The sequence below is a fragment of the Castor canadensis genome, chromosome 11, assembly GCF_047511655.1.
Source record: "Castor canadensis chromosome 11, mCasCan1.hap1v2, whole genome shotgun sequence".
NCBI lineage: Eukaryota > Metazoa > Chordata > Mammalia > Rodentia > Castoridae > Castor > Castor canadensis.
Window position 1 is genome coordinate 19,996,574 of NC_133396.1, and position 18,348 is coordinate 20,014,921.

The 18,348-nt window shown below is 44.9% G+C and overlaps 1 protein-coding gene and 1 long non-coding RNA gene across 4 annotated transcripts in view; one reads left to right on the top strand and one right to left on the bottom strand.

Annotated features, from left to right (window-relative positions):
• Window positions 1–455: 455 nt before the first annotated feature.
• On the bottom strand, window positions 456–4,242 carry LOC141413725 (keratin, type I cuticular Ha3-I-like). Its single transcript, XM_074045706.1, has 7 exons — window positions 3,822–4,242; window positions 3,548–3,630; window positions 3,075–3,231; window positions 2,163–2,324; window positions 1,946–2,071; window positions 1,554–1,774; window positions 456–921 (listed from the first exon to the last, which is right to left on the bottom strand). The coding sequence occupies exons 1-7, from the start codon at window positions 4,167–4,169 to the stop codon at window positions 759–761; spliced, it is 1,260 nt and encodes a 419-aa protein (XP_073901807.1). The 5' UTR covers window positions 4,170–4,242; the 3' UTR covers window positions 456–758.
• Window positions 4,243–5,201: 959 nt separating this feature from the next.
• Window positions 5,202–18,348, top strand: part of LOC141413726 (uncharacterized) — a 37,522-nt gene continuing 24,375 nt past the window's right edge. For 2 of the 3 annotated variants that reach the window (XR_012438557.1, XR_012438559.1), the window contains exon 1: window positions 5,206–6,888. This is a non-coding gene — a long non-coding RNA (uncharacterized lncRNA). Of the gene's footprint in view, window positions 6,889–18,348 lie in introns of all 3 variants that reach the window. The other variant, XR_012438558.1, reaches the window with a different exon arrangement.

Here is an 18,348-nt window from a genome sequence, read left to right on the forward strand (position 1 = left end):
ACACGAGGAAAAGGAGGGAGTGTTGGGGATGGCAGGGAAAGCCAGAGGGTCCCTTTGTGGGGTGCTCCTGATACTGCCTGGACCATCAATAACCCAGACTCATACAGCCCTGGACCCAAACTCCTGCTGAGAAAAAATGAGTTTTCCAGAGCTTCTTTGCAGTCCCTTGCCCATGTCTCCTCAGTGCATATTTGGACAGAAGCAGCTCTGGGAGCTGTCCAGGTCAAGAGAAAAATCCAGAAATGGCCAACAGAAGATAGACCATAGGATCACAGCTGTCCTGCTTTCTCTGCCTCACCCATGGGTGCAGGGTGTCAGGCCAGCCACCTGCCCACCAAGTATGGAACAGCCCTTGTCTCCAAGAGTCAGGCCATTATATGATCTTTCAAGTGGCTTTTTATAGAGTCCTTAAGTCATGAGTGCATTGCAACAAATGAATACCAATGAGAAAGACATCTGCTTTGCCAGGAATATGGCATTTATTAGGAGGTTACAAGGGAGGGCCAGTGGCACTTCAGAGAGTTCTCTGGCCGAGCAAAGAAAGAAGCAGATTCTGATGACGGGAAGGGCAAGGAGAGAATGATCTAGAGCAGATTGTGGTGGCTGGAGGCTTCAGGTGAAATTTCTTGGCCATCTCCCTGGGGCTGCTCTAGCCATTCAGTTTGTTTTCAGGCCCTTTCTGTTGAATGACCCGGAGCCAGGTCAAAGCTCTGGAGCCCTAAGCCCTGCATCCTTGTCCCTTTGGCATTCCCTGGGCTCTAGCGCACGAAGGAGTTGCAGGGCCCACAGCGGGGGCGTGGGACACAAGGCGTGCAGGGGGCACAGGGGGCAGGGGGAGCACAGGGGGTGCAGGGGTTAGAGACACAGGGCCCAATGGGCTTGCCGCATGCGTTGCTGGTGGCACAAGGGTTGCTGGGCAGCCTGGAGACAGAAAAGGATACAGAACGGTGAGCTGAAGATATTTCATCATATACCAGAGAGACCCAAAGACTGGACAACCTCTCAGGACTCAGCCTGGCCTGGAACAGAGAAAACTCCAACTCCCTCTGCTGTAAAACTACAAATTGCTAAAGCTCTCCCTAACATAGAAGCCATAAGTACTGGGCAGAAACATCAAAACTGACTTCTAGCTGAACAAGTTTCTTACCTTCTCCAAGCCCTATATTACCTCATGTATAGGACAGGGAGAATACTGATCCAGCCTTCCTAGGAGTGTATAGATGATCAGATAAGGTAACGTACAGAAATGTACCCACTCACAAAAAAGTACTGTAGAACGTAAGGCATGGTGATCACATACCATGTGATCATACACATTATCACAACAGAATACAAAGAATTGGCTCTGCAATTTCAGTTAGTACATCAAATGATTCTAGTTATCAAACCATTTGCTGTTTTTAATCATGGCCATCATATGATTTCTGAGTTTTGCTTGAGCATGTCTGGTGTGAAAGCATGACTTCCTTTCTAAGGTATGCATTCTCTAGAGTCCACATAAGTACTAAACTCCTGTGTGTGCCTATATCAGACACCTCCAGCAATGCACTCACTTGCAGTCCTCACTCTCCAGCAGGCCCCGGTACGTGTTGATCTCGCACTCCAGCCGGGCCCGGACATCCAGCAGCACCTGGTACTCCTGGTTCTGACGCTCCAGGTCAGCCCGGATCTCACCCAGCTGGGACTCCACATTGCTGATCAGGCACTGCACCTGGGACAGCTGGGAGCTGTAGCGGGCCTCGCTCTCTGTCAGTGTGTTTTCCAGGGAGTTTCTCTGTGGTGGGGAAGACATGATGTCAGGTGGACGCTCCTCAAACAGCCCTCCTCAGACTTCCAAAGAACTCGCAGCTTCAGGAACTGAGGAGAGTGTGGGGCCCATAGGGCATCCCAGTGACTCTGCCTCCCCGTCTTCACACCGCTCCCCAGCAGTCTGAACAATACACACCAGGTTGTGCTGGGCCTGCAGCTCGATCTCCAGGGCATTGACTGTGCGCCTCAGCTCGATGATCTCTGCCTGGTAGGACTGCAGCTGCTCTGAGCTGGACACCACCTGCTTGTTCAGCTCCTCAGTCTGAAACACCAAAAGGGAAGGAGACAGGGTGACGGTCCACTCAGGACCTGGGAGCCTCAAATCTTGACCATCCATGTGCTTAGATGCCCACCTGTTTGGTGAACCATTCCTCCACCTCCCTGCGGTTGGTTTCCACCAGGGCCTCATACTGACACCTGGTCTCGTTCAGCACACGGTTCAGGTCCACACTGGGCTCAGCGTCCACCTCCACGTTGAGGCGGTCTCCCAGCTGGCAGCGCAGGGTGTTGACTTCCTATGGAAGCAAAAAACACAAGTTACTCTCCTCGATGAAGAATGGACTCTCAGAGATGATACTGCTTGTTGAAGCCCAGTTCTATTTGCTCAGGAAAGAAACTTTGAGCAGAGCAACTGTAACAGCTCAAAGCAAAATGACCTGCACTCCATGTGGCACAGTTCTTGCCTTACCATTGTTGTGCCATGGCAGTTGGCTTCAAAAAGAATCCCCAAGGATTTTCATGGCTGATGCTGAATAATAGACTTTCCCAGATTAAAGATTGGCTGGAGAACCTCACAATGCAAAATGTTGACTATACAATTTCAGATTATATAGTCAACAATTCTTGCTGTCAGGTAAGTAAAATCATGTCATGACCCCTCCAGAGAGAGGAGGGACTCGCCACTGATTCTTCACCAGGACTGGAAAAGTGGAGCACATTTTCCTCAGCTTTAATTTTTTAGCCTCTGGAGAAGAAAAATTACTTTGCTCGGCATTAATATAATAATGCTAGGACTCATTCTACAATCTGGTGAGCAATTACCAGCAAATGGTGGCGTTCCGGGGAACAAAGGGGCACAGGTTTGAGTGAAAGACATATGCAGTCTGGGAACATGAACAGGTTTTATCTCAAATTTTTCTTTCCTCATAAGGTCTTGGTGTTTCTAAAGTGAATTTATAAAGGTATCCCCAGCTTCATACTTACAGCCCTACTGATCTAAGACCCTAAAGCCACCCTCAGTCTGTGGCTGTCATTTCTGGTCTCACCTCCTCATGGTTCCTCTTCAGGCACAGCAGCTCCTCCTTCAGGGACTCCACCTGTGCCTCCAGGTCAGACTTGCACAGGGTCAGCTCATCCAGGATCCTGCGCAGGCCGTTGATGTCCGACTCCACCAGCTGCCTCAGGGACAGCTCCGTCTCATACCTACACAAGGATAGGGTCAAGAACAGCAACCGGTAGGTCTTCACAATTCACAGGAATGATCCTACATAACCCCTTTTGCCTTGTCTTCCCATTTTCTGCAATAAGTAAACCCAGGAGACAGAGGATCCTTGGAGTGTCTACCAAGACCCAATATTGTCCTCATATACTTTTATGATACCTTTTCTTGGTTTCCCCCAATCTTCTGAAGAATACTTCACAACTGATGGATCGTTTACTAAAACTATGGAAATCTCTTTCTTTGACTAGAGGTTAAATAAAAGAAAAGGCCACTAGCCTAGCATTCCAAATAACTCACTTGGTTCTGAAGTCATCTGCTGCCAGCTTGGCATTGTCAATCTGTACCACAAGCCTGGCATTCTCAGACTTGGTGCACAGGATCTGGGGAGGGAAAGGTTGCTTAGTGGGTTGTTAATGAAACCATTAACTTCTTTCAAATGTCTTAAAAAGTTATTTTGAAGGTAAAGAGAAGGCAATAGTCATGACTGTATAGACACAAGAAACACTTTTCTCCCCCAGGCTAAGAACTACAGCAAGTTTCCCTTACTGAGAGATGACATCAAGGCCCCCACCTTCTGCTGGAGCTCCTCAATGGTCCGGAAGTAGGCCTGGTAGGCAGGGCACACCAAGGGATCCTGCTGCTGGTTGCGCTCCTGGATGCGGCTTTCCAGCTCGGCATTGTCCCGCTCCAGCTGGCGCACCTTCTCCAGGTAGCTGGCCAGGCGGTCGTTCAGGAACTGCATGGTCTCCTTCTCGTTGCCATTGAAGGAGCCCTCGCAGAACCAGTTGCAGTTGCTCACATTGGCGGGGATGTTGCAGGCGCCAGGCAGGGTGCAGCTGTGGCAGCTGGGGGGTATGCAGGGCCGGGAGGAGCAGCTGGAGCGGCAGCTGAAGGTGGGCAGGCAGAAGTTGTATGGCATGGTGCTGGAGGGAGTGAGGTGCCGCACTAAAGACAGACAAGTTCTCCAAGCCTCAGAGCTGTGGGTCTCCTTGCCTCTGGAGAGCATTTATACCCCTCCACAGAGGGTGTGGACATAGTATGTGATGCCTTCTTTCTTTGTACTTCTTCACTGGTTTTCAGACGCCCTTTCCTTCAGTCTGTTATTTGCCTTCCTCAGAAGAGTCCCTTGTCCCATAAAATTCTTTACTTGGGCTTCTTGCTAAGTCAGGACTCTTCTTCAGGCTCTACACCCATGAAATCAGAGTTCTGTGGTAGGCCTTCAAAGAGGCCACACAGTCCAGCCCCTCATTAATTGGGTGTTGGTCCATCCAATGACATTTTTTGTGTCACATGATCCTGCAGGCCTGTACTCAAACTCACATCCTGGCCCACCTGGCATTTCTAGGGAGACACACAGCTTTGTTTGAGGAAGTTAGGGTTAGTTGCATTAAATGTCACCAGTCTGATCTCTTTCCCTCTGCTTTTTGAGAATGTCTGAATGAGATAGCATCCCAGGCTCAGAATGGGTGATTGAGGAGGATAATAAGGATTAATTTGGGTCATGGCTGAAAAGTCTGGAGGCTGCTTGGGATTTTCAGAACCATATAATGCCCCCTGTTATCACTTAAGAGAATTGTCCAGAAGAAAATTTTAAATAGAGTTTTTGAAAATTAATCTGAGAACAGATAATTTTGAAAGAGAGTTGAAAAATACAGGCTGAGAGAGTCCATGTGTAAGTGCATTTAAGCTGTCTAGTAATAGTATCTGCAGGCAGATGTGAAAGGAATAAAGGAATGTCCATTAAACTTTTCCACTGGGTAGCCATCCCATCAAAGCAGTGTCCATTAGGAAAGTCAGGAGATAGCTGAAAGGGCCATACTTGGGCACAAATCATTTGCTCTTAAACTTAGGTGAATAGACCTTACATTCCATAATATGTTGCATGAAATTTAACATTAAAAAAATCACTTGTTAAATTTCCAGTTAAACTTTCTAACATTTTACCCAGTTCTCTAAGTGAAATGGATACACAGGAAAGATGCACCATGTTCTGTCTTGGGTGTCCCATCTGCAACCCTACTGGTTTACATGCAATGTGCTTTAAGAACCAAGGGCATAAAAGTACCAAGGGAGGACTGTGGTTGTGTCATTGAACCTAAGAGCCTAGGCACCAAGAAAGAAAACACTGAGACACACCACAAGCTTGTGAGGCAAACTGGAGTTGTTAGGGGTTGATTTGAGAATGAGAGAAGGGACCAGAAGATCTGAGGAAGAAGCCACCAAAGTTGGAAACAGGTAGAAGTTGCACAATTATAGGCACCACCAGGTACCATTTGCAGCTCCAGAGCAGCACCCCAAACTCCACTGTGGCTTTGGCTGTCAGCCAGAGCTGCCATTTTACTGACAACTTATGGGAGTCCTTCTTCCCACTGAGCTTTCATGGTAGTATTCATGTGGCTTGAGTCTCAGATAAAAGGTCCTGCATTGGCACTCTCCAAACCATTATCACCTCTTATTACAATGCCATTCAGCTGGAAATCCCCATAGCACTACAAAGCAGCCCCCAAACTTGTAATAAAATCAAAATTTCTTTGTTTTCTTCCAAGACAATTAAAGGGGGAGAAATAGGTGAATCTGGAGGAAGGTACCACTGAGACTTTCCAGAGGAAGAACACAAGGCCAGACAGCAGCAGTCAGCAGAGAACTTCTGTCCCCTTTCATCTGGGCTTGGGATGCATAGAAAAGCCTCTGCTTCCAACCAATGAGCACTCAGTTGTAGGAACCATCACTGGCCTCTTGTTTCCCAATTCTTGCCAGGCTGCTACAATGTACTGGCTTGCCAGCAAGGAGCTGTCTCCTCAACACTGTCTTCTCCCCCACCGGAGGATTTACCCTGAACAAAGATTAAATACCAGCAACATTCTCCACCCTCTGTGATCTTATCTACTGATTGATCAGTGTAGCCTTATGGAGGCTTTCTCCAAAGGAGAATGTTTAGATTCTACATATAAGAAGATTCAAGGATTGAGTTGACACAAAAAAGCAAAAATAAAACTCCTGACAATGCAGACAGATCGGAGAGAAGGAGACAAGGAGAGATGTGTTTAATTAAAAAAAAAAAAAGACTATGCATAGAAAAAAAGCAAGGACGACTGAAAGGAATCCTCAGAACTATGCAGAACCACACCACTCAGACAAAGAAAGCCCCCTTCAAGTGGGCTGACGTGAAGAATACAAAGCTGAAAAGTCACCAATACAAGCTAAATTGATGGACAGAAAAGCAGCCCACCCTGCTGAATGTCTTGTGGGATATAAATGAAGATGACTCATGAAATATCTGTGGCCACAGAACCACAGCTTCTGAGGCCTCTGAAAGATCCACAGTGATCCCAAGGTGTGCAGAAGAGAGCGTTATCTCCATGGTCCAGTCTGAGATTTGTCTGTGACTGAGAGATTCACTGTTGTCTGCCCTCCGACAGTGTAAAGGCAAAAGGAAACAATGCTACCTCTTCCTGAATTAGTCAGGATCGTAGTGAAGAGAAAGGGGAAAGGAGCAGATAGGCTGCTGTGCCAACCAGCAGCCACACCGAAGATACAGGGGAGAACAGGTTACCCCTGTTGCCTGCTGCTTACTCCTAAGGATTGCTTGTTTCCTGGCTGGCTGCCCTACAGGATGGAGAACACAGACAGACTGGTTGGTGAGTAAACACAAGGCTTCCATTCCTTGTGGTTCTATACTCTTTCTTGCAGTGTTTTCAAAATAGCAATAGGCTTGAGTGAATTTGCTTCTCGAATTAATGGGGGTAAAGGGACCCTAGGGTTGTAAAGTTCCCATGACTTCACATAGGAGTGGATTTCATGTACTGTCTTAATTTCCTGACTGGAATATTTGCAAGCTTTATTCATTCTGAGAAAAATTGAGCAATCAACAAACTGTCAGATCTACCTTCCTTTTTCTGGTTCAATTTAATTCAAAATACATTGATTAGGTAACTTCTATATACTTAGCACAGAACTGAATTGAAACAGAAGGATCACAGTTCTGGGAAAGGATTACCTATTTATGAACAATCCAGGACATTATGAATCCCAAAAGTATACAAGACATAATCAGAAGGTAAGGAGATGAGCTACAAAGAGGGGATGAGGTGAACATTTGGAAATATATCTGTATTTAATGTAATTTTAAAAACTGCATAGCTGGGCACCAGTGGTTCATGCCTGTAACCTTAGCTACTCAGGAAGCAGAGATCAGGAGGATGGTGGTTCAAAGCCAGCCCAGGCAAAATAGTTCTTGAGACCCTATCTCAAAAAACCCATCACAAAAAAAGGGCTGGTGGAGTGGCTCAGAGTGTAGGCCCTGAGCTCAAGCCCCAGCACTACCAAATAAATAAATAAATAACTACACATGTGATATTATGTGAGCATAATATTTTTTGAACATCCATTGTGTATTTGACATAGTCCCACAATCAGGGGACATAGCTGGGGCTGGGGAGAATATGACATGCCCCTGCCCTTCTGGAGCTCTCAGAATTTCTGACCAGGCAGACAGGTGCACAGTTAACAGAAAGCAATATAACTGGACCCTTCAGCTCCCTACAGAAGTCCTTCTCCTACCCCCCACCACTTCTTCCCATATATGCCCCTGCTCCAAACTCCAGTTGAGCCACTTCAATCCAGTTCATTGTTCTCAACCATGGGGTGAAGGGATGGAGCTGATTCAGATTATTTGCCTGTTTCTCAAAGAAGATTTGTTTGTGTTCTGCTCTTTAGGTGATTCATAGGTAGAATTAAAAGAACTGATCTCATTAGAATCCTAATCCCTCCAAGAATCTTTCTTCATCCAGGCCTGGTAATTAGTATTTTGCTATTTGGTATTAGTTATTTTTTTATTTGGGTCTTGTTGCCTTGGAGACCTGAGGATGGACAGTGATAATGGCTAGGCATCAAATCCATGGCTTACCAGGAGGAAAGATTTTTAAGAACTAAAGAGGCTTTGAGCAGGTGCAGTGTGAGAGACCATTTCAGGGTTGTGGTAGGGGGCAGAGAAAGAAAGGAGACACTGTACATCAAGCCCATTTGAAAGAGGAAGTAGGAAAGAGAATAAGGGTAGTGGAGGAAAATAAAGGCAGCACATGGAGCTGCTGGTGAATTGGCACCACTCCGCCCCCTAGGGACTAGAGAGCTCATGAGAGTGGAGTGGGTTGGAGGCCAATGTGAGCGACCAAAACAGGTTATAGAGGATGTCCAAGATCTAGGGGGAAGAGTGGGAAAGGGGGGCAAGGGAGATTTGAGTACAGTCACCAGCAAAGGAAAAGCCAGGAGCTGACCAAAGCTCAGCCTGAAATGTTGAGTTTGGATAGGAGAGAGCCCCAGGAAGGTTTTCCTTAGGAAGATCCCAGATCCTAGGAGGATTTTCTCTGTGAAGTCCATCCCAGCATTTGAGAATGGACTGGATGCGAAGCTTCATTCAGAGGTCTCTTCACCAAGACCATTAATAGCTGGGTGCAGGAAAAGAGCAGTAGACCAAACTAAGAAGACGTGGGTCTGAGTGCTCTGTGAAAACTGGGAGAAGTCGTTTTCACCTCTCTAGGCCTGAACTTCTACTGCACAGTGGGGTTGGTGATGCCTGTTCTGCTTCTATCAAGGTTATTTGGGACTTGAATTAGATAGTACATATGCTTCGTAAAACAATGTTGGCAAAACAATGAACATTTATGAGAAATTCAGACATTTCTCTTCTCTTCCTCAATAGGCACTGTGGTTTTGGTAAAGGCAGGGGGCAGATTAAACTTCTTCAGTGATTACAATTGTCAGGGACCTCAAGCTTCAAGTTGCTGTGACATACTACAGAACTCTCATTCCTTGCACCACTCTTGGTTGCACAAATTCTCAGAAATGTTTCCAGTAACAGAAACATTCTCGTTTCTTAAAGGAAAGGAAACAAAACAACGGGGTAATTATGGTTCTGTCCTCCTACGGACAGATCTGAAACTTGGCATCTGGAAAGCACAGTAGTTAGAGGGAAGTTGCTGGAGGCAGATGGTCTGGGTCTGGTTCCTGCCTTCAGCACCCAATAGCCATGTGACCTTAAACATGTTGCTTAACCTATCTGAGCCTTGGCTCCTCATCTGCAAAACAAAAACAGTAATACCGATTTCATCGGATTGCTGTAAGGATTGTTTATGCACCTAAGCCTATCTATAATTTAGATCAGTGCCTGGCTCATAGTGAGAGCCCAATGGATGTGTGCTTCAGTGACAATGATGATGATATGTGATGATGACGAAAACGATGATGATGATTCTGGTGTTGGTGTGGGTAATGATGGGCTGTTTTGTTACACACACACACACACACACACACGCACACACACGCACACTCCAAGCATAATAATCCTCGGGGCCCAGCATTTCTTCCAAGGAGTCCAAACCACTTCACACATATGCACATATGCACGCACTGAGTCTCATCACACCTAATCGCCTTATTATAAATGACAGTCAAGGCGTTAGGTATGGACTTAAGAAGCAGAGGTCAATACCCCTGGGGCTCCACTGACTCATGTCATGCCACCAGAAGAATCCCTCAACCACCGAATGACTCACCATCTCTCTCTCTCTCCCTTAAATGGGAAGAATGATGCTGGCTTACTCTGTGATGGAGCAAGAATAAGTAGGTTTATTTTGTTGGACAGCTTTGAACTTGTTAGATGAAAGGAGCTATTTAAGTACAAAGGAGGAGGTGAGGGTGGATGAGCCAGGTACTAAATTAAGACTAATCAACATTGCTCTTTCTTATTGCAACCTACTCTTGGTAAATAATCTCAGGGGTGTGTCACCTGTGCCTAAATATTCCACCATTTCAGGGAAAAAAGAAGATCATTGTGGAGGGAAGCGAATGACAGCCTGAGGCCTCCCAAGAAAATCAGTGTGTCCACATGAACAGTGGCCAATAAATAGGATTCTCAGGATAAGAGTAATTGGAAGCAGAGCAGTCAGATTCTCACTTAATCTCTATCATTGAGGCTGGAGATATGATCACTCCTGCAGCAGAGCCTTGCATCCTGATGGGCTGGATTAAACAACTATCAGCTATACTTAAAAGCTTCTTGGCAAGCTACTGTGTTTCAGAGAGCTCACAGAGAACAGAGAGAAGATTAAAAAAAAACTGCTCCTCAAGTAAGTTTGGTAACTGTCCATACACAGATTGTGTAAGCTAGAAGACCCTCTGCTACCATCACATCCAGCCCCATCAGATACCTGAGTGCTCTTCTCAACATTTGCTCCAGGTGGTTGTAAAGCCTCTGCTTGAATGTCTCCAGTGATAGAAAGCGCCCTTCTCATCTCTGGCCAGCTCTGAGTATAAGCGATGTGCCAGTCCTTGGCCATGGCTGCCTAAATATGGAGCTTATGTGTCCATATTTAGCTTCATGTATCTATTGCCTGCAAATTCCAGGCCAGGCAGCCGCCAGAAGAACTCAGCAGTTGGAATATGTCAGGAAGGTTGGGTGGGTCAACTTGTCCGGACCTTTGTAGACTGACAGTCTGGCAGGCTCAACAATTACCACCATTTATCATTTTCAGAGTTTCTGAATGTGAAGGAGAGGGGCACTGTCTCAATGACATGAGGGATCCCTCATCCATGGGACACAGCAGGAGAGTAAGTCCAACCCTTTCAGGAGTCTCTGGGCAGACAGGGTCTTACTCCCCCTGTATAACCTTAATCCAGTTGTTCTCAAACTTGAATGTACATCAGAAGACTCGATAAAATGGACTGCTGATTCAGAAAGTCTGGGATAAGGCTCAAAAATCTGCATGTCCAACCTGTTCTCATGATGCTAGTGCCACTGGTTGGAAGTCCACATATTTGGAACCATCACCCTAAAGCTTCTCTTGTATAATGTTTTTCCCCTTCAAAGCTTCCAAGAAATGGTCTTTGGGTCTAATTCAGAGACTGAAGCTAAGGCTTGACTCAACCACTAGCTGAAAATAACAGCCACTCTGCAGGGTTATTGTGGGACCCTGGGCCACCTTGTCCGTAAAGCTTCAGCACAGTGCACTTGCAACCACAAAAACTTAATTTAAGTATGGTACATGGGAGGGGGCCTTTGACTTGATCTTTTCCAGGACCAGGTGGTTTCATCCAGTAAAAGAGGAATTTTACTTAACATGTATTTGAAAAGCTCTGTCTATGAATCTGGCTCCAAATCGGCTTGGTCAGGGCAAGAGTTGAGGACATCTCATCCTGGTCATTTTGCTCAGTTGTATTTTAAAGACCCGTCCTCACCTACTTTGTCATCTCCCAGGACCCCTGGTGAGAAAGCACAGCCCCTACTTCTACGGGAGTGGCTGGCTCCAGGAGACCAGCAAGGCTGCCCTCATGGGAGAAAGAACCTGAAACCAGCAGACTCTGAGCTCATTATGCTGCATATGTAGAGTTTAATAGCAAAATGAAAATGACACTGCCTGCCACATCTCTAAATGGTCCGGAGGTTACAGAACACTCTAGACTTCCTAAAGAGAGGAAGCCCATATCCAGGTATAGCACCTGGGCCACTGGATGCAAATGCCCATCCCTAGAGTCATCACCTCCCTTCAGTCCCGTGTCCAACTGGCAAAGTAAGGCCTTGGTAGCAGGCCTGGAAAGTGGAGCCAATAGAACTGAGATGGTCTTTATTTCCAGCCTGTTGGACTGATGAGTATGTCTGCATTGAAGGAGGCCTGGAAAGGTAGAGCACCAGGGGGGACAGGCTACAGGAACTGGACAGGGGTGCTGGAGGCTGAGGTCATGCCTGGTTTTTAAGGGAGACTTCAGAGAGGAAAAGGAAGTGTTTGAAACATGGGGCCAAGAAGTGTGTGAAAGACAAATGTTTGAAGATACTTCTGAATTTGAGAGCAAAGCAGAATTTTAGACCTTTGAGATAACTTTAACCTGAAAAGGACAGTGACTTGCCCAGAGTTCACAGTGGAACTGAAGCCAAAACTCACGAGTACCTGAGTACAAGTACCAGGTGGATAGAGTAGGTCAGAGAGATAACAAAAAGGCCAGTTGGGGCAAGAGTGAGCCAGGTGTCAGTCACTCTTAATTTAAACAAAGCTCCTAACCATGCACCTAATTGCTTACAGGAATGTGATCCTTATCCTTTTCACAGGGTTGTTGAGGATCTAAAATGGAAGAGCAAGTACACACTCCCTTAATAACCATTTAAAACGCTGGGCGTATGAAGAATCTCTTTTACTAGATGGCAGAGTGGCTCAAGTGGTTTGAGTAGGCAAGCACGAGGCCCTGAGTTCAAACCCCACAACTTTTTTTTGGTTACCACCAAAAAAAAGTGTCAAGAGCTAGAGACATGGCTCAAGTGATAGAGCAACACCAAATTTAAAAAAAAAAGTCTCTGTTACTGTGGTCCTTCTTCCAGAGACAATTTACCTAAACCTAAACGCACTGAGCTCTCGGTATGTCAGGCCTCTGTGGAACAAACCAGCAGCTGGGAGCATGATGTGCGTAACTAAAAAGCTCCTGCCACCCTCATCAATGGCCGGGCTGTTTTGCACTCATCAGTTGCTACTGAGCAGCAACTTTGTCCCCAAAGATAGGGTCTGCAGTGCCACCCCATATGGCATCCAGGGCTTCTTTAAAGTCACTCCCAAAAATGTCTCTGCTGTCACACAGGGCATTGACACAGGCAACATCTTTGTTTGGGGTATGTGTTGATCTTTCCCTGTAGCAGCACCTGGTACTCCTAGTTCTGCTGCCTCATATAGCTGCTTATCCGAACTACTGATGAAAGAGACCCTGGATTCTCTCTTAGAGAAAAAGTCAAATTGCCATAGTGAGAGGAAGGGAATGGCTTTCTTTAGCTTTGAAAGACTGAGACTTCCACAGTGCCTTGAAGAAAGAACATAAAACTTAGTCCCCTTGATTGCTCCCAGGAACTCTCTTCTGACCTTCTCATGCCTCTGTCTCAGGCTGCAGAGAACGATTTCCATCATGAATTATTAGCACTCATCAATTAGTTAAGCAGCAACATGAAAACATCCTTACCGAGGCAGCAGAGCTTCATAGGAAGAAGTATCAAAGTAGGAAAAGCTGGTTGGAAATTTGAGGCCAAATACCAGTTCTGTCAATTAGTAATCACATGACTTCTGGCAAGTCACTGGAGCACTCTGAACCTCAGTATCCTCACCTGCAAAGGAGACACCATCTCTGCTCTGCCTATTTCACAACATTCTTACAACAGACTCAAATGCATGATGCATTCAAAAATATGCTGTGAACTTTAAAAGTGAGCAATTGGAGAGTAGATTTTCTTTTCAGGATCTTGGGTTTAATGCCCTTTGTTTTCTCTTGCTGTAGCTAGTGGGTCTTGCCAACTACATCCCAAGAAAGAAGCAGCCAAGATGGGCATCTGGTTCCTCCCCCTCCCTTTCCTACCCCAACTCCCTTATCCTGAAGTCATCTGCAACCAACCTGGTTGCTTGAGAACAAGCATGACCAGCTTGTTCTCAGATTTGGTACACAGGATCCAATGAAGCAAAGTAGGTTCAGCAGCAACTTCCTGTTCCCAGAGCCATCTACAGCTGAGATTCAAACTACAACATCCCTTTGGACCATACAAACTCCCAGCCATGTAAGAGACACTTTTGTGTTATAGGAGGGAGAATGTGAAAGAGGGTTCTTGGCAATGGATGAAGGCATGGAGCCTATGGAACTGGGAGATGGAAGGCAATAGCAAAATAAGCACATTACAAAGACTTGAGTTTATTTTGCCAGATGTGATGCTCAACCTAATATAAACAAGAAGAGCTGAAATCTAGGCTACAGAGCTATAGACTGGCTATATAACTTTAAATAAAGTGGGACTGATTCTAAATAAGAAGTTCCTTAGTCTGATTGTTCTTCCTCCCCAAAGTTCTTCTCTGAATCAAGCCAGGTTTCTATAGCCCCTATTTTTGACATTTGTTGTCTTCTTGTTTCAAACCTAAGATGTAGGCTCTCAAGAAGCATTGACTGGTCAGTCAAGGGGGACATCATAAGAGGCCATGCTCGTGAATGGGTAGACATTGGTTCAACAAGCCAGTGCATTGAAAGTCAGGAATATTAGAAAACTGTCCTCTCACCTGGCTCACTGGTACTAGAATTTATGAAATTAATACTGTCTATGTAACTGCAATTTTAGAATTGTAAGTACTGAAAGTAAGCAAGTATGAACTCAGAATCCTAGGGAGACAAATCCTGCATTCCATCCTCTGCACATTCCCATGCACCTTCACTGCAGATGCTTTCCCCACAAGTCAAACAGCATTCCAGCTGTGGCTGTTCCCATTGCCTATTCAGGCCCTGAATATCTGGTACAAGGGGCAGAAATCTTTTTCCATAAAAGGCTATATAACACATATTTTAGACCATGTAGTCTCTGTCATTGTCATTGTGTGTCTACCATTGTAGCACACAAGGCATGAGTGAATGGCCATGGCTATGGCCAAGTACCAATAAAACTCTATTCACAAAATCGAGCCGGATCAGGCCCCATCGAGTAAATGAGATTAATTGCACCACAAACTTTGCCTTGTACAGGAGCAGGTTTGTTAATACAAAGTGAAAGCAGAACAAAAGCACACTCTCCAGATGGGAAGGTAGGCAGGCTCAAGAAGGAACGCTGTGCTGGAAGATCATAAGATTTTGTTGAGGTCCACAGACATGGGGGTGGTCAGGCTCAGAAAACTGAATTATGTATCTTTTGGAGACTGAGTTATGCATCATCAACTCCTCTCACATGTCAGGCAGGAGAGTTCATAGCCTTGGATGGTCAGACTTGGGCTGTCATTTTCCATGGGCTGGGGTTTGTGGATCAGCAAGACCTTGCAGTATGTCACAAGTTGTACCATTAATGTTGCCAGTCCAGGATATGTCTCCTTATCAACATCCAAGTCATCATTCTCAGTCATCAGGTTGCCTAACTCTCTGCCTAACCTCTGAATCAGACTCATTGCCTTTGCTTGACTCTTAGTTGTTAGCCTCCAGCTCTACATTCTCCTGGTCCAGCTGGCTGACCAGCCAGTCATTCTGGGACTACACGGTGTCTTCCTCCTGCCATTCAGGCTCTTTCACTGTAGGTTCATCAGATTATGATGTTGCCTGGAATGTTACAGGTCCCTATCAAAGCAATGTTGTCACCCTAGGGCATATAGAACCAAGTTCACCCCAGAGACCTGAACTTGGTTGGCATAAACCAGGGTGGCCAATAGGGCCAGGGAGACAGCCTCAGCCTCTGAAGACCCCCCTCCCACTAAAGTGGGGACTACAATGATTAGAAATCATGGAAGTAAAGTTAAACCCACTGTTGGGTTTGCTTGAAGCAGAAAGCTTCTGCTCTCATAGACTTTATGTAGTGGGTGTTAGTGCAAGAAAATTTGCATTTTCCTCATCAATAGTCATGTCCATTATTCTTTATACACTCTATTAGTCAGTGATTTTTGAGAACAGGCTGTGTTCTTTATGTTTCTCTTTTTGGGTGGGATTGGGGTTTGAACTCAGAGCTTCATGCTTGCAAAGCAGATGCTCTACCACTTGAGCCACACTCCAGACCTTAGTCAGTGATTTTTGTTTCCTATAGAGTTAATGAGCTCATGAAAGAGCTCTTACTGCAGACACGAAGCTTCCCCTTGCTGTAGGATGCTAGCAAACAGAGGAGATGATGTCTTTAAGCTGCCTCTCTCTGTGCCTGAGAACTCTTTCCCCTTCTCTCTGTTAATGTCTGTGAAATAATCAAGAATCAGAGACTCCTCAGGGATGGCAGGGGGCTCAAGTGATAAAGTCCCTGCCTAGTCCACTTGAGGCCCTAAGTTCAAACCTCGTAAGTACAAGAAGAAGAAGAAGTCTCCTCAAAATCTCTCTCCTTCCTGTATTCTTTTCTTTTACCTCAGAGTCTTCCCCACATATGGAATCTAAAAAGTTGCTCTCAAGCTGAATGTGGTAGTGCAAACCTGTAATTCCAACACTGAGGAGTCTGAGACCAAAGTAGCACACTGTCTCAAAAAAAAAAAAAAGAAAAGTTGATCTCATAGAAGTTCAGAGTAGCCTCTGGTGATTAGCAGAGGCTGGGGAGAGACGGGGGAGGGAGGGATGGAACTAGATCCACCAGTGTACTAAGTCACAGTTAGATAGGTGTATAGATAGGAGAAAGAAGCTGTAGTATGTTGTTACACTATAGGGTGACTGTAGATAATGATAATGTAGGGTCTATTACAAGAAGCTAAAAGAAATGATTCTAAATGTTTTCACCTTAAAGAAATGATAAGTGGCTGGGCTGGGGATGCAGCTCAGTGGTAGAGCACATGCCTAGCATGCACAAGGCTCTGGGTTCCATCCCCAGCACTGAAAAAACAAAACTGGAGAAGTGATAAATGTTTGAGGAAAAAGATACATTTGCCCTGGTTTAAACATTGCACTATGTATACATGCATCAAAACATCACAGGGGGGCTGGTGAAGTGGCTCAAGCGGTAAGAGCGCCTGCCTAGCAAGCATGTAGGCCCTGAGTTCAAATACCAGTACCACCAAAAAAAATCACAAGGTACTCCCATAAATATATATAGCTTTTATGTTTTTATGTATCAGTTAAAATAAATTCACTTTAAAATTTTTGAGAAGAGAAAGAATATTTCCATCTTGGCATCTTGATATTAGTCTATCAAGCACACTGCAGAAAGGTGAAAAATCATGATTTGTTTTAGTCCGTGTGTCTGGAGCACCCAGTCTAAGACAAGTACTGCTTGAGTGTGGGAGTTATATTTTTAAATGAGGGAAAATAAGACAATAACCTTGATGTTATATGGGTAATAAAACTGATAGTTTAAATTAAAAAAAAAAAAAAGGAGTTTGAAAGTTTCAAGGTGGAAGAGAGCACATTGAGAGACCAGAAAAAGACTTCGTGGAGTAGGGTGGTTTTAACGTGTGTTTTGAATGATGTTTTCCACAACGGATTAGGAGAGAGAGGATCTCTCATAGAGAACGAAATAAACAGACCCAAACATGCTTGGGAATGGGAAACAGTCCAATTGTGTTGGCACTGACAATGCAAACGTATCAGTGAGCACCGGAAAATTGAGTTTAATACAGGTTGTGGGAAGCCTGGAGTTCCAGGGCAGCCCATAAAGACTCTTTAGGTAATGGTGAGTCACAGATAGGAATCTTCCCATCCTTAAATAGGAGAAATGAAAATAAACAGCCAGGTTCCTTTTGAAGGAAAGTGACAGAAATGAGATGGAAATTTCCTTTATAAGTATTAAGGGGAAGCACAAAGTTAAAACAATGAAAAAGAAACCTCAATGGCAAATTGGCTTTGGTGTTTTTAATAACTCATGGGTTGAATAAATCCAATAAGAAATTTAAAAAGTATTTTGGACCACATTATAAATGAAAATATAACAAATAAAACTGATTTGGGCAATTATAAAGCAGATAAGAATTTGGGAAGTAGGAAGAAAACTCATGAATGAAACTAATGTATTATTCCCAAGAAATAAAATAATATTATGGTGCCTAGAGACAAATTAATATTAGCAGTGATTGATACTTTATGGTATCTGTTCTCAGGGTTTTGCCCTCCTTTCCAAATAACTCCCCTTCCAACTGACCCTCTCACTGGACCAAGTCCCTCCTCACCTTGTTTACAGAAGATACACATTCAACAATTTTGATCATTCATCTTTGGCATTTTTAAATATACCTACATAGGTTGCCCATTACTTGGGAGAATCTAGAACAAAATTTAAATTTTCTGACTCTTCAGATGTACTCAGAGCATCAGGAACTTCATAACCTCCTTTATTTTTAAAACAAACAGCCAGTGGCCAGTTGTTCAGTAAACACTAGAAAAAGGCAGCTAGCCAGCTTCCAGTCTGTGCTAGCAAAGACCCTGTGCTGACCCCATTCCTAGGGTGAATTAATTCACCATGTGGGCCCTTGAGGTAACAGCACATAACTTACCTAGCCCTAACACAGAATCTCAACCTCTTGGACCTTTTGGCATTAAATCTCCTTGAAGACTTCCCTCCAGTTACTTGTCTAGTCCAGCATTATCCAGGATGACCCATGTCATCAACTCAGGCCCTGAACTCATGGCTTTGCAGGCTTTGCTCAAGATACTGG

Excerpts from the sequence above, each read along its gene's own strand:
- LOC141413725 (XM_074045706.1), bottom strand. The coding sequence starts at position 4,169 with ATGCCATACAACTTCTGCCTGCCCACCTTCAGCTGCCGCTCCAGCTGC. Across the intron at positions 3,631-3,821 it reads TTGAGGAGCTCCAGCAGAAG|ATCCTGTGCACCAAGTCTGA; the intron begins GTGGGGGCCTTG and ends TTCCCTCCCCAG. Across the intron at positions 2,325-3,074 it reads TGAAGAGGAACCATGAGGAG|GAAGTCAACACCCTGCGCTG; the intron begins GTGAGACCAGAA and ends TTGCTTCCATAG.